Source organism: Mastomys coucha, unplaced genomic scaffold (genome assembly GCF_008632895.1).
Source record: "Mastomys coucha isolate ucsf_1 unplaced genomic scaffold, UCSF_Mcou_1 pScaffold21, whole genome shotgun sequence".
NCBI classification, from domain to species: domain Eukaryota; kingdom Metazoa; phylum Chordata; class Mammalia; order Rodentia; family Muridae; genus Mastomys; species Mastomys coucha.
The window spans coordinates 173926865-173942877 of record NW_022196904.1 but is presented as its reverse complement, the minus strand read 5'-3'; the positions used below and the strand labels follow the sequence as shown (position 1 = coordinate 173942877).

Here is a 16013-nt window from a genome sequence, read left to right as displayed (position 1 = left end):
CCATCCCTTCCCCTCGAATATCCTCGCTGCTGCTCTCCTTGCTCTTTCTGCACTGAGGATTGAACTCATGACCTGCTGTGTGGTAGGTACTACTGTACCGCTGAGCACTTACATTATATTCTTCAATCCATTCGTAAGCTGGAATTTGTTTATATACAGTAGCATATAATGTGCTCCAAGCTGTAATACGTAGACTGAAAGGATATGGGAGAATCTGCCAGCCATGCAGGGCTTGAGTAGGTCTTTAAATATCAAGAGAAAATCAGGCCTTTTTTTTTTTTTTAAAGCAGAGCTTAGAATAGGAACCTCCTTACCTAGAGAAAAGGGTCCTGTTGGGGCAGCCCTTTCAAAAGGCCACTTGGAGCCCCTCAGGAGGAAAAGCAAGCTGACTGGAACCCCCAAATAGCAAGAACACTCCCTAGGGACATTTCTGAGCTGCGCTGTGAGTGAGTAGCACTTTAAACACTAACAGTCAAGGCTGAGCTCCAGTGGACGCCATAGGAAGCAGGAATGCAGATATATGTGAACAAAGAATGTATTAAAAATGATCACACTCGGGATCTGAGACAGTCTACAGAGAAAGGGGAGGCAACCCTGCAGAGAGAGAGGCCCCAGGTGCTGCAGAGAGGGCAAACTCATTCACAGAAGCTTAGAAGCTTTGAAGGCCTTGGGAGCCATGTTAAATTTTGTGTATTTTGTGGCTCATGATGAGATGGTAGCTGTAACAGTGTGTATGGCATGGGCTAAGTAAATCATTATGTGCATATCTGAGAATGTAGTAAAGGTGCCAGGTAGGCTAGTCTTTACCCCCTATCATCATCTTCTACCTGAACAAAGCTTGTCACTAAGGAGCTGGCGACACAGCCCAGGACTTAGGAGGGACTAAGGGTTGTGAAGGACCAGTGCTGTCCAAAGAGACACTGTGCTCCGTTCCTTCTTCTCAGTGTGTTCCTCTGCCTGGATGTGTCCTTCCCCCTGTGTGTGAAGCACTGTCCACAGCTTCCCTGGTACTAAGAGCACACACTCCTCTCACAGTGTACATGTGTGGGGCAGCTTTGGTTGAAAAGGGCAGAAATGTCCACTTCAGTTTGTTCACCAAAATATTTCCTTTTAAAAGAACTCACATCTCTAGGTTAAAAACAGTGGCCTCCTCACACGGCATTGCAAAAGAGTCAAGAAGGAGCCCTTTGTCCAAAGAAAACTCAGACTGTGACAGCCGGAGAGTTCCCTGACTCCCTCTCACCCCAGCTGCAAACCACTCCATCCCTTCTCACGCTGGCGCTGCTTAGCCCTGGCTGCACTTTGAACAGCTATTGGCTTTCAAACCCCAGTGTGGTGTGGGGTGTTCCCACACCACACCCCAGAGCAGTTAACCCGAATATCTGGGCTCCCAACCCCAGTGCCCACACTACACCCCAGAGCAGTTAACCCAAGTCTCTGGGCTAAAGCAATTCTTCAAGCTCCCTAGGTGATTCAAATATGTGACCAAAGTTGAGAAGCATTGGCCTTCCATAAACCCTGAACACAGGTCCCGGATGATTCACATCTTTGATTTCCCCATCCAGGCACCAGGCCATTTTGCCAAAGGTGTGAACGTGCCCTGAGCCTGTGGGAATTCTCGTGCCTGAGTAGAAGGCTGAGAGCTGGCCTCTCAACGCTTTATTGTTTGTTTTGTTTTAAATCCCAGATTAGTAATGTGCAGATTATAGGATTATGAAATGATTTTTCTATTTTACAGTGACTTGACATCTTAAACCAAGATGTTTGCAGATCCACGGTTTTCACTGCTGCTTTCTGAGAGCTTTCTGTTTGTTCTTAGCTCCAGAATATACTCCCTTCCAGCTTACTTCCAACAGCTGCAGACTTTCTGCATAGCTGTCCATCATGGTTCTGGTCTGTCCCCTCTCACAGCTACGTGGGGATATCTGTCCTTTCCTGTAGGATGATTTCTTCATGGTGTAGCTAACATGGCTCTGAATGGTTGGCTCTAAAACTGAGGGCAAACAAGCTAACGACGACGTAAGTGGTTCTTCACAGACTGAGAAGAGGCAGCCTTGCCTTCTCTGTGGTGTGGTGATGGAAATGTGTCACCCTATTAGGAGGTGACAAGTCCTACTCCCGTGCATTCCTGACGATGATGGGCTTGAGTCCTGAATGTCAGGAGGTGGCGTTTCCACCGACAGAAACTACAGCAGACAGACAGACAGAACCTGTCAACCAGCTGCCAAACACCAGCAACCACTCAAGACCACCGCTTCCCTGCTTCTTTCTACAGGAATGCTTAGAGTTATGGCACGTGTTGCCCTTTGATCTCCACGGACCTAGGAACAGAGGCTAGGTCACATGGAGCATCTTATTCTTTTACTTCAGAGGGTCATTCAGAGTACCTGGTGTGATACGGGGCACTGTCAAAAGCCAATAAAATGGAGATATTTCTCTACTTGCTTTAATGGATTTCAAGAAGTATCCAGGGAGCCATGACCATAAAGTCATTGGTACTTCAAGTGTGGCTTATAGTCTAACTTACATTTGGAAAAACTCTCCACGCTACTTGTACTCTGCGGCACATGGAACTCTCTTGCCCCACACTGCCTCTGCCTGCTTCACACAGGTTGGCTGGGGGGAGATGCTTCAGTCCCCACAAGGGATGAATTATGCATTACCTCTGAGAGCAACACAAGAGCCTGGAAGCTGGAGGGAAGGAGAGAGGAGCTCTGGCTTGGGATCTGGAAAAGTCTAAAGGCCACTGTGTTTATCCAGAAAGATAAGCCATGCTTCTAGGAAACTCTTGTGGTATGAGAGGCCATTTGAGGCGGCAAGATAAGCTTACAGAGGTTTGGGAGCCACAAGGTCAGGGCTCATTTTGTCCTGGAGGTGGCAAATCTCACAAAGGACTATAATATAGGATGTCTGTGGGGTGAGGGGAAGGCCACAAAGATATACTAGCACCAGACCGCAGAAACTTGAAATCCAGACTAAATTTGATTTTCCTTCGATTTGTGTTTTTCTATGTAATGTGTTTATTATAGTGTGTTTGGCCACACATTTGCATGCTCTGGTGAGTTTTCTTGGCTTGGTGGGGAAGGCCTAAGTCTGTTGTAATTGACGTTGTACATCACAGAGGACTGTGCAGATATGAGTAATAGCCCTTAATCACCACTTGGTAACTGTGGCAACTAACTGTTCTTTACAATAGGAATAAGACAGAGTTTCTGTATCTGGTTTCAATTGTGTCCTGTGGTTTGAGTGTGATATGCCTATGACATGGAGCTTTGAGATGGTTGCAGAATTAAATTTTCTTCTAAAACTGCCCCCAGATGAGTCTCTCATCAGTTGGAAGTTAGCAATATCAGTATAAATCCAGGTTCCCTAGCTAGGTGCTCATCTTGTCTGCCAAGTGTGCTAAGTTATTTTAAGGCATTGCAAGCACATGGTAGAATCCTGTTGCACAGATTTAGATGGAACACCATTCAAATCATGCCCTCCACCCCAAACCTACTACATACAGAAAAAGTCCATTCATATCCCCGGCGCTGAATCTGTGAGATTCCCCTGTGCCCCATGAAACCAGCATAGCAGGCATTCGGGGAGGGGGGAAGCTAGATCAAAGCTCTTCAAACCCTCAGTGTGCCCTTCAGAGGGTAGAATGTGGGGTAATGAGCTTACCCTACAGCCCAAGCAGTGAGGCTTCACCCTAGAGGCGTGAGGGGAACAGGAAATTTTCTCAATCTTTCCTCTTTCTTCTGGTCTCTCTGTAACAGTCCAGTCAGTCCCATCGGAATTCAAATGTTACTGAACTGCTGTGGTGGGGAAAAGCCAGACAGCTAAGTACGAACTACTGAGGATGAAGAAAAAAAAGGAAGCTTAGGGAAGGAAGGAAGCATTGGGTCACAACTGAAAGAAAGATCATTGATGGACCGGAGCGCTCTGAGAGGATCCAGAGCCTTGTCCCTTCCGAAAGACAAAAGTCACGAAGCCGTTGCCACCATCATCGATGCATCAGCATTACTCAGGGCCATGTGAAAGGAATTTCCTTTCCTCTGCTTCTCCTGGAGCAGAAGGGAAGCAAGCCCGCGGTTCTGAAAGCTAGCTGGGCCCCTTCGGCTCTAACCTGGCCCTGACCTGAAGGAGGGCAGGGCAGCTGCACACACCAGTTTCCCAGCCCAGCTCGGGAAGCTGCACTAACAGGTGCGGCTGGGGGTGGCGGGGGACCCAGAACCCCGGAGAGCCTGGAGCCGGGGCCAGCGATTCCGCACCTGCGGCGGGCGGGATTCCCCCTAGGCACTCAGACTGGGAAGCCCGCACAGTCCGGGAACTGCATCCCTGCTTCGCGCGCTTCCTTAATATTGGGCCCCACTCCAGACGGGACCCCTGCCAAGGGGGCCACAGTGCAGTTTGGGTTTGGGTTTGATTGGATACTACGATTTGTTTCTTTGACACACTAAGCGCAAGGTACACCTCCCGGCCTTGGGGAGATAGGGTGTGGACAGCAGGGACTAGAGGACAAGTTTGGCTTCCTGGGAGCAACCCTGAAGGCTGGCGCTCCCCTCGCTGTTGTATAGAACAAGAGTGCCCCCTAGTGGCCCAGAATTAGTGTCCGGCTAGGAGAGAGCAACTGTTTGAAGCATGTGTGCACATTAGCACATACATTCTTATTTGTTCTGTCTCCTGTCCCCACTCCTTCTCTCGTACCTTCAATCGCATTATTTACAATCTAGAAGCCTACCGGAAGTTGCCGGAAACCTATCTAGGCCTACATATTTAATGTCTGCAATCTAGACCGGATTCAGTTTCTGGACTTTCAGTCTGTTGTCTTTCCCTTCTGAGTTGTAGTTCTTCTGACTGTATAGTTACCTTTAATGTATCCTGTAATGTACGCTGTACAGGTTGTGGACAGATAAAAGAATAAAGAGCGAGACAGTCATCAGCCCTCCTACCTGGGGTGAGGACAAGCAGTCACAATTTTACGATCCAAGTCAAGGACCAAGAAGTACAAAGAATTATGGGATACTTTTGAGGTGCACTTGTACCTCATATAAAGAACAGACAGACCATCAAGAAAAGGAGTTAAGGGGCTGAAGAGACAGTTCAGCAGTTAAGAGCAGGTTCTATTCTTGCAGAGGACCCAGTTTGATTCCCAGCACGCACATTGAGTAGTTCCTAATCTCCTGTAACCCTGGCTCCAGGGACTCCAGTCCAGTCTTCTGGCCTCCATAGAGGCTTGCATTAGTGTGTAAATGCCACCCCTCCGTGCACACAAAGAATTAAAAAATCAGTCTTCAAAGAAGACATTGCAGCAGTTGGGGGCAGCATGTAGAGAAAGTTCCAAATAATGGAGGCAACAAAGACATAACTCTGAGATTAGGAAAACTATCCAGAGACATTGCAGCACAGGGCGAAAGAAGTGGTGGACAGGTTCTAGAGTGGGCAGAAGTTAGAATGAGCCTGTAAGAAGCTGGAGGTGTTGATAAAAGGGCTGGCTTAGGGGGACATTCGGATGGCATTCTAACGGCCAGTGGACAGTTAGACAGGTGAACAGCGTGCTCAGATTTGGTTGTTCAGGATCGTTCTAAATTAGGCACTGAACTTTGCCTGAGGCTAGCTGCTAGGTCTGGGCAGCTTGGCTGACAAATAGTCAGGACAAAGGAGACCTCAGGTTCATCCGATCTGTCCCTCCATCCTCTGGAGAAACTTCAACTAGTGTCCGAAGCACATCTGGGGTCTTTGTTATCTTCCCTTCAAGGCACCCCCAAATGCCAGTAAAAACCAGACACCAACTCCTGAATCTGCTTCTGATAAAACAACCCCATAAAAACATGCACAGACACAGACACAAGAGTGCAAAGGGTGCAGTCATTAGACTTTCTATCCTGGGCCTGAGAAGAGTCAAACCCCTGCCTAAATACTCATGGCTAAGAACCCGTAATAGGACATGAGGACCAGACACTGCAGACAAGCAGTGGAGGTGGAGTGGCCGGGCCACGACGCTCCCATGGAGAACTAGCGGGGCAGAGGGCTTGACTCTGAATTGACACATGGAATCCCACTTCAATTAACACATAAAACTGAGAAAACAGGTTTAGAAATTGGAAAGTAACTCTAACTCTGTAAAAACAAAAGACAATAAAACACAGTTGTCCCAATATTTGGATAGTTTAGGTTCCCTCGGCAGTTCACGGAAGCTGTTAAGAGAAATAGTTCAGCCTTGGCTGGACCATCTGGTGTTCTGTTGAAAAGTCATGACCCAGCAAGGAAGATGATGACCAAGACGGGATGATAAGAACAGCAAAGAAAAAAATGAGCTTGGTAGCACCACTCAAAACCGACAGACAACATGAAATAGGAGGAGGCTGTCAGCAGGCCAGCCCCTAGCTTACCTTCCTATTAGTTCTATGACCTTACCAACGCCACTTAACCTCTCTGTGTCTCTGTGATGCGGTTACAAAAATAACAAAGCTTTTCATATTGCATAGGGCGCTTTAGCCCTGTCATGAAGGCCAGGCAAGACTGTAGGCGAGGGAATCCCTGCACGTACGAGGCCTGCCTCTTACTGGATCTTACTCAGATAAGTTTTAGACCCTCTAGACTTCGATTTGCTCGTGTGGAACACAAGGCTGCTGCACACCTGGATTGAACAAGCCCAGGCAAAGCAAATCCAAGAACCCTGCCTTTCACACCAAAGGGTTCCACAATCCGTGACCTTCTTCTTTCACCACTGATGCAATTGCAAACGTGCCCATTCCTCACTGCATGTAGATGAAGGACGGTGTTGTATTTAGCATGAAATGATTTCGCTGGGTGATAAATATGTTAAAAACATAAGCAAAGAGGAGAGGACAAAAGTGTGCTGAAGCACATTATCCCTCTAAAGGGAGGGATTTGAGGATAAAGGCTGCGAGGACTCAAGGTCTCAAACAGCCTCACCCACAAAATTAACTCTCGTCTGCCTAGCCAGGAGACGGCCATAGAGAGCTCTCTTTTCTTTCTTTCTCTCTTTTTTCCTTTCTTCTTTCTTTCCTTCTTCCTTTCTTTCTTTTTTCTGATGAAAAACACTAGCAATGACCGATGGCCTCCTGTCAGGTGAGTGACTCTGAGAACCAGCAATAATTCAGATCTTATCTAACATCTCCACTGAGAGGCAGAGTACTTGCTGGCTAATAGAATCCTTGAAGGCACTCTGCAAACCTCCAGGGAGCCCCTCTAGGGTACAGAGACTAATGGGGGAAGCCTAGAAATTTCGCAAAGAGTCTCAAAGGCCATTCACTTATTCCAAAAAAAAAAGGTTGATTCCCTGCCTTATACCTCCACACAATGTGTTTCCATAGGATGGTGAGAGACAAAGCAGTGAATCACTACACCACAGAGAAAGGAGAGCGAAGCTAAGAGAGCCTCGCCTGAGGCTTAGAGAAGGTTGTCCAGAGCAAGAAAGAGCCAGGCAGTCTTAAGGACCCCTCACAGCTAGGCTGAGAGTGGAGGACAGGCAGCTGCCTGCTGGTGGAGGCAGCATCTCCTGAAGGACCCAGAAACAAACCGACAGCCACTTGATTTGCACATGCTGGAGCAGACAAATGCCGAAACTTCTCACACCAGTCTTTATCATAAGGTCTTCTCTTCGGGCTGGAGAGATGGCTCACTGGCTAACAGTGCTTTCTGCTCTTCCAGAGGATCAGCTTTGGTTCCTTAGCACTCAAACCAGGCAGCCCACAGCAGATGAAACTCTAGTGTCACTGATAGATCCAACCTCTGAGAGCGGCCCATGCACTGCATAGTATAGATATATATTCACATAAATAAAAACATAATTATCTTTTCAAGAATGGTAAACATGTCTTCCCAAAATAACAATAATATTAATTTTATAACAGTTTTAAGTGAACCTGTATCTTATTAATCTCAACCATGTCCCCTGACTGTTTTAATCCCATTGTACATATCTTCCTAACACTTTCCTCCTGGAGGGGGACTAACTCCATCCATGTGTAAGGCATTTTAAAAATTCTAAACCATCTTTGCATATGTATGCATTGATGATGTCCTCACGTTAACTGCTCATATGCTCATACCCCACCTGCCCCTGCAGTCCACAGCTGGACTGAAGCCTAGAGACCCCAGGACTGAAAGTAGAGAAGTAGCCAGAGTTGGCATCATTGGGAAGGGTGGGAGGTACCAGGCAGCCAACCAAGCATCTATAATATAAGCAGGAGGCACAGAGACCCCCTAGGAGAAGCAGGTTCTCCGACATGGTGACAGGGGTGAGGGCGAAACACAGCGGACTTGGCAAACATTAAAGACAGAATGTGTTTGACTCTGTGACTCGGGCTGTGGGGCTTGGGGAAGGCATCTCAGAAGAAGCCCAGCTTTCTACTTGTGTGACTGGCTAAATGGCGGCTGTCACTATCAAAGATGTGTTTAAAAGCAGAGATACAGGCAGGGTTTGAACTGGGCCATGTGACTTTGAAGCTTCTGTGGGGCTGCTAAGTAGAAGTACACAAGTCCAAAGGAAGGGCCTGGGTGGAGATATGGCCTCGGGAATCGATGATGACTCGTGAATAGTAATCACAGTCACAGGTGTGGATGACACCCCCTAAGAGGAGCCCACGGTCTAAGAAGAGCCCAGGAACAAAGCATGGGACTCTAGGCCTCTGGGTGGCAGTAAGAAAGGAATGGCTCCCATCAAGAGGAAGCAGCTTCCAGAGATGAGAGAGAACCAAGAGAGAAGAAAAGAAGCAGTGGGAGCCGGGGGAGGGGGAGGGGCTCTGCAGAAAGGGGCAATGAGAAACTCAGTACCATAGAGAAGCTAAGAATGACCAGAAACGGAGTAGTCCACAGTGACCAGGAGAACAACAGCAGACATGCCTCCACAAGGCTCTTCTGCCCCCAAAGTCCCTCCGTGCTCTTTAGTTCATCTCATTCACACTGTAGTAGTGGGATACTCTTACACGAAGCTTCCCGGCGGAGCAAGTAAGGGGTTTATCAGCCCTCTCCTAAGTTACCGACCTAGCTCCTAAAATTGGAGACTTCAGTCCAGGGTCTTGTCCACGTTCCTGGTTCTAACTATAACCCACAATGAGGAGATGCAGGAGGGGCTGATGCAGAGCAGCTACTGTTGATGGTTGAACATTTGCTCATCACACTTCGTTCTGTACTCCCAGAACCCAAAGGCATCAGTACTCTGGCAGCATCTGAATCTAGAGCATGTAACCTAATTCCTTGCACTTAATTCTGCATATAAGGAGCACTGAGGTTGCAAGCAGAGGGGTCGTATGCATTCCAGGATGCTTTAGAAAGTTAATTGGTGTTATCGGCCACCTGGTTATTGGATCCCCACACCACCTGAAATAAAATAAAATACAAACAAAGTATAACCTGCTGGAGGCTTCTTTTTCATCTGGACCCCTCCCCACTGGCCCCTCCAATAAACAGGCTGACTTCACAGTGGGAAGCAGAGGCACACCTGACATTTGGAATCAAGAGCTTCTTACATATTTGATGAAGTCAATACTGACCTTCAGTCCATTCTCCCTCCCCACACCATCCAGACGGGAGCCTGACTGCTCACTCACTCCTCAGTCACTCCACTAGAGAGTGGGCTGCTCCCTCTGCTCTGAAGGAGCTGGACTCAGCCTAGGTCTACCCCTGTGGTCCCAGGCCTGGAGCTCTTCTGCCCGCTCTTCATTGGAGGCCGCTTACAGCACATTTATCTCTGGGAATTCGATGCTCGATCAAGCATGGGTCTGATTATCTCTCTCTAAGCCTGTCTGTCCTTCATAATGCAGAAGGAACAGCAAACAGTGGTCTCTATCTCACGTGATAACACTCCCGTCTCCTTATAGTTCAAATGACATCATGCAGTGTTGTCACCAGGGAGGTTGAAAAAGGACCAAAGACAGCTTGCACTGTGCAGTGCTGGTTATCTGAAAGTGATCTGCAACTGTATTCAGCTGGCAACCTGATTTGAATTTTTCTCCCCATCCACATTCTTGAACAGTATCAGGAAGAAACGAGAAGCTGTTAAGATTCTGTACCTTATGCCAAAGATGGCTGCCATTTCCTTCCTATGCAGCCTAAGATGAGCTGTTTGTCTTTTCAAAGTTTGCTGTGGATGCAGTTCCCTTTCTAGGAACTGAAAATGTCTAATTACACAGAAGGAATAAAAACAATCGGGACATGAGTGTGGTCACACATGCCCACATTGCCACCGGCTTTGTTATTACTACTACAGTGCAAACTCCTATTACACATTAAATATGAAACTCATTCTTAAACTTGAAACATTGTAGCTGTTGGCTTGTCTTTGTCATTTCAGAATAATTCTAACAAGTTGCACGTCAGTTCTCTTACCTGTCAAAGAACTTCAGCCTGCAAGTATGTGATAATGAATCCCCTCTTTGCCTTGCTGTAGGTCCGTGCAGCTCAATGGCCAGCCCTTAGTGATGGTGGACGACGGGACCCTTCCAGAACTGAAGCCCCGCCCCCTGCGGGCCGGCCGGACGTTGGTCATCCCTCCAGTCACCATGGGCTTTTACGTGGTCAAGAATGTCAATGCTTTGGCCTGCCGTTATCGATAAGTCACCCTCTGGCCTTGAGCTGCTGGTGGGACTGCTGGGCTGCTCTCTGCTCTTCCACACAAGTAGCACTCTTGTTCCTCAGACACCTTCATTAGCACCCAGCCTCTACTCCCACGCTGCTGGGAGTAACATAGACTCTCCGCAGGGAGAGGAAATGTCATAGTGTGAGCTTAGTCTAGGTAGGTGGCATCTGTCCCTAAGGAAAATGTAGACATCCTCTGTCCCTATGCAAAGATAAAGATGTGTGTCTGTTTACGTACGAACAGCTGACAGCAAGCTTCCAGAACAAGTATTTCCAAACCAGCTGCCCGCGGTCCTGACCACACAGCAATGTAACTAACTGCAAACCCCAGGCCCTAGCCTGTGGCTGCTGTCTTCAGCAGATGGGGCTGGGGGGTGCCCGCAGTCCTGACCACACAGCAATGTAACTAACTGCAAACCCCAGGCCCTAGCCTGTAGCTGCTGTCCTCAGCAGATGGGGGGGGGGGGGTGCACATCTAATCCTCTTCTAACTCCTCCTTTGTCTGTTTCCTGCTGCCGCCTCGGGTTTCCTGACACCTCACTTCCCATAGGGAGCTAATGGGTGAGCCAGCTCTGGCCTGCTGGGTGAGCTGTTTATATAATTTCCTGGCTGATGTATGAGTGTGTGCATCTGGGTTTCTGACAATGGCATCCATCACTGGCTAGTCCTCTGGGAACGGGTGCTTCACAAGTGGAATTACAGTCATACTCTAAAGTTTGTAAGGTTCTATTCCTCTGTGACTTTAGAGTCCCTCCAGCTAGGAATGGGAGTCAGGTAACAATATTCATTGAGTGGAGAGCAATGTATTAGGCTCCACAAGAAGAAATCATCATTCTTCATGCTGCCGGGAGGGAGAGAGTAATACAATGAAAAAGCACATGGAAACATCAACTCCCCTTCCCTCCCCCCACCCCACACAGGCGTGCACACACGCGCGCAGACACACACACACACACACACACACACTGATCCAACAAAGCAATTTAGACCTTGCCCTCAAACTGAAAGGATTTCAAAGACTCAGAACAGTAAGAAAGCCTTAGCTGTCTGTCTGACCAAAAACCATTTAGAAGAAGGCACGAATGAAATCACTGCAGACAGAGTCCAACCTGTCTGCCTCTTCCCACCTAGCTGAGTCTTAGTGCATTTATTTACTAGGGAGAAGATTAAAGGTGGCCAGTTCCATCCTACCCCAGCATGGTGCACAGGTTTTCGACTCTATTAAGGAAGAATGGGGAACTGGTCTGATAGCAAAACAGATAAATAGTATACGGAGGGCTTCTGAGTTGGGCCATCAGGAGGAGGGGCTTACAGCCCACAGAGGGGGATCTTTATTTGGCAGGAGGAGGGGCTTACAGCCCACAGCGGGGGACCTTTATTTAGCAGGAGGAGGGGCTTAAAGCCCACAACTGGGACCTTTATTTGGCTACAGGGTATGGGAGTCTTTGGAAACAAGCTGCAGTCACACTGACTTTCTGTGGACATGACTGACCTCAGGAACAAAATGACATGAATGATGCTGTCTTTAAGGAGAAAGGGGACCCTTGACCCTCCTGAGTGCCACCGTTTTGGTGTGAACAGGCAGGCCTGGGGAAGTGGTAGAGGCAATGCCTGAAGAATAGGGGCTTAGTCCCATTTGCAAAGTGAGAGTCAAGAGTAGGTTAAACAGCAAGGTGCCCGAGACCTTCAGCTTAGAGAGCTGGGAATTTGGTAGAGGGGAACCACCCATCCGATTCTCCCTATAATGAAGACAGTGGGATTGGACTTTGGGGTGCTTGTTTTCAGTACAGGATGAGCATCACACAGCGGATACAGTAGAGCATGCAAGGGCAGAGGACTGAAGACAGGCTGGACCCCTCAATGGTCAGCTCAGAAGCATCTGGAAATGGTGGCCCATGAGACTGCTCACCCAGAGAGGCTCCCAGGGAGCTTCCCTCCTTAGGCACCTTCTGTGGAAGCTCTAGCACAGCACAGGAGGATGGAAAGAAGGAAGGAAGGAAGGAAGGAAGGAAGGAAGGAAGGAAGGAAGGAAGGAAGGAAGGAAAAGAAGAGACAAACAGGTGGACCAGTGTGAGGAGGAATGTGGAGGAAGGGAAAGGAGACAGACAAACAGGTGGTTTCTTCCTTGAACATGTGTCAGCATCTCTTCTCAGCACTTGTCTGGGGGCACCGCAGGGCCCCTGATAACACCAAGGTGATCAGAGTCCTAATGCCAGGCCCTGGGCTAGTCAGCTTTACATATGTAGAAGCTGCATAATAAAGCTACTGTTGCTATCCCAAGCACCTGCGGGGCCTGGGAAGGGTCCCTAGGCTGCCCAGCGTCACACAGTGAAATGGGTTTGTTTGAGGAACCATCCAGAACCTACTCAGTCACCAAGCTCAGTGGCTTTTCCTGTCATAGACTTGCCCTCTCACCTGGCGGACTGCTTGCTCGATATACCCAACACTTCCAGAGCCCCACACAAACACATTTCCTGTAAATAGGCTTTAATCCTTCACTAAGCCTCCCAGAATGTAGGTCACTTTTGCCATCTTTGTCTTTCTCTGTGAATTAAATGCTGCACCCAAGAGGTTGGAGTTTTGTTTGTTTTTAAGCTAATAAAGGGGGAGGAGAGAAGCAATGGAATTTGTCTTCAGAGCCATACAGCTCTGTCCTCACAACTATCTCCAGGAAGACGTACTTGCACATCTCAGAGGGCACCAAGACACTAGAACGCCACACTTCTTAGCGGCTTTACCACAGGGGGTAACACCTGGGGGGGGGGGTGGGAGGAACAGGGGCTCTACCCAAGGACAGTCTCCAGTAAACAGGGTCACAGCCCACAGCAGTGGTGCAGTCTGCTGAGGGAGCTGGGGAAGAGTAAAGCAGGTCCTCCAGCGGCCCGCCCTCTGGGGTCAGTTTTCCTTCATCAAGCCAGATACAGCAGAGATCATGAGAGACTTAAGAGCCCTTCATTTTAAACCAAAGAATGGGCTTGTGGATATGCGCATTGAAAGAGTAATCACCCGTAATGAGAAGTCTGTGCCTTTTGTTGAGATGGTTTTCTGTTCCCCTTGCCTCTAGGAATGATTTTCTTTCTCATTTCTTATCACAAAGCCTCAGAATAAATTCTCATTGTTATTGGGAGAGAAAGTCCCCATTTTTCTAATGCCCTGTGAGAAGCTGCCTCTGTGGGATATTAGCATTATCTCCAGCTGGAGAAAGGCTTGAAAATATCAGAGCGACTGTGAGACTAAAGACCTGGGGCTCCCAAAACCAGGATTCCTTCTGCAGTCCTCTCTCTCTCTCCTGGGCTCCTTCTGGAGTTCTGCCCTTCCCAGGCACTCTGTAAGCCCCCAGAGGGGTGGGCTCAAAGCCCTGGACTCCATGTAGAATGAGGGTAACTGGTAGGTTCTGCCTGAAGGTCCTCCACACACTTCCAGCACCAGAGTGAACACTGGGGTGGTGTCGGGGTGTTAACCATGGAGCACCTGCAGCCAACGTATTCTGGGCCAGACCAGCGTCTTCAAGTGTGCTCCACATGGGTGTCCTGCAGGCACACAGGACTCGGAGGCTGCGCCTTGCACATGGGTGTCCTGCAGGCACTCAGGACTCGGAGGCCGCGCCTTGCAAATCCATGCAGAGTGCCTTCTTTTTCAAAAACAGAAAGGTCAACGCTTAGTTTTTGTATCAGGAAAGGCAGACACCAGCAACGGAAGGACTTTAATGTTTTGAGGTACAAGCAGAGCAACCCGGGATGATAATAATGTGTCTGAGAAGGGAGAGCCCTTCATGAAGGGAGAACGTTCTCTGCAGTCCCAGCAGCACTGGCCCTGTCCATATGTCTACACCCTGCTGGAGGCTCCTTCCCAGTAGCTGCCTCCCTTCTGCCAGCCACTGTCCCCAAGAGGGAGCCTAGGGAAATCTGTTCTTCTGAGACAGAGTGAGAGTTCAATTTTAGAACTGTCTGTTCTCAGGCTCTAGACACGGAAAAGAAGAGAATGAGAAGTATCCCAGACAGAGGCAATGCCAAGATGAGTTACCTAGTCTAAGGCCCAAACAACTCGACCTTTTAGAGTGAAGGACCACCATCCCTTCTCCTCATCAGTATTTAGACTCCATTGTCACCAGGAGGATGCAGAAGGAACCTCCACACCCATCCACATAAACAGACAAGAAGGGGCTTAGACTCAGGTCTGCAAAATTTCAAAACCTGCTCCATTTCCTCAACTCTGTTGCCCACCAATAGCTTTCTCGATCCCTGTGCCCACCCCATGTCTCACCCACTTGCCTGCCCTGCCAGGAGAGCATGGCCCTCAGGTCTGAAGCAACCCAGGAGTAGCTCTGATGGGCAGTGAGGAGGGCCAGCCTCTGCTGTCCAGGCTCACCATGGCACACATTGACCTTCCTGGTCTGCTTCTCTAGGTTTCTCTGTAGAACAGGCTAAGAACCATTCCCACTGCCCCTGACCCTCTTTAGTGGTGATGGTTGGTATTTTCTGCGTCCTTGGCAGAGCCAGCCAGCACTTCCGTAGGCACCATCTCCCTCCCTCCATCACTCAGGTTTGAAAGTCTCTTCATCTGCCCACACGGAACAATAAAGAGTATAGCAGCACCCCAAGGCTGCTACCACATGCAAATACTTGCAAATTACGCTCTGAAACATGAAAATAAACCAAGCACATTGGCACAGCTTTCTCCTAAACTCCAGAGCAGCCCCTGTGAAGGCCAGGAGCACTTGGGAGGAGCTGAGAAGTTTCCATTTGACTGGCTCATTAATTCCTACCATGATCCTGCTAGCCTGCTGCGGAAAAGGAGTCCTTCTGACAGCCCAAGTCAGGAACTCTTCTAATTCTAATTCTACTCTTCTAATTATCATTCAGGAAAACACCCTAGGTCCAACTTGTAAATGTTATGTAATAAATTATAATTTCAGAAGAAATAGAAAGAAGCTTTGGCTTTATTCCTCTGGAAGCCAGTGAGATGAATACAGGAGACCCTCTGGGGAAGGCTGTGTCTGCAGGGGTTCTAACTTAAGTCATTAACTTTACATCCACAACACACAGTAGATTTTGACTTTTGCAAACCTGGTGATTACAAGGAGTTGGAGTCCATGAGGTAGTTTGTTTTTTTTTTTTTTTTTATTTTAAAGTAATGTTTTGTAAGAAATAAAATATGACTACTTAACTTTCTGTGGTCAGGGTGTTTTGTTGGGGAGAGGCAACAGTTTTCCACAGCACTCCTGGACCTAAGTCTGAGCACTTAGACTTGAACACTAACACACAGCTAACACGCACCAGGGCCTCTGATTTCATGACGCTGTCTTCCTGCCATCCTCAACAAGCCTTGCCTCAGCCATTTGAAGTAGAAATTGTCTTTCTGCTGGGCAGTGGTGGCGCACGCCTTTAATCCCAGCACTTGGGAGGCAGAGGCAGGCGGATTTC

The 16013-nt window shown here is 48.4% G+C and overlaps 1 protein-coding gene across 2 annotated transcripts in view; it reads left to right on the top strand.

The window, feature by feature from the left end:
* Hpse2 (heparanase 2 (inactive)) overlaps positions 1-13158 on the top strand; it is a 601951-nt gene extending 588793 nt beyond the window's left edge. For both annotated transcript variants that reach the window (XM_031390380.1, XM_031390379.1), the window contains one exon: positions 10403-13158. In XM_031390380.1, coding sequence (XP_031246240.1) covers positions 10403-10568 — 166 coding nt within the window. In that variant the 3' untranslated portion in view covers positions 10569-13158. The remainder of the gene's footprint in view (positions 1-10402) is intronic.
* Positions 13159-16013: the final 2855 nt, after the last annotated feature.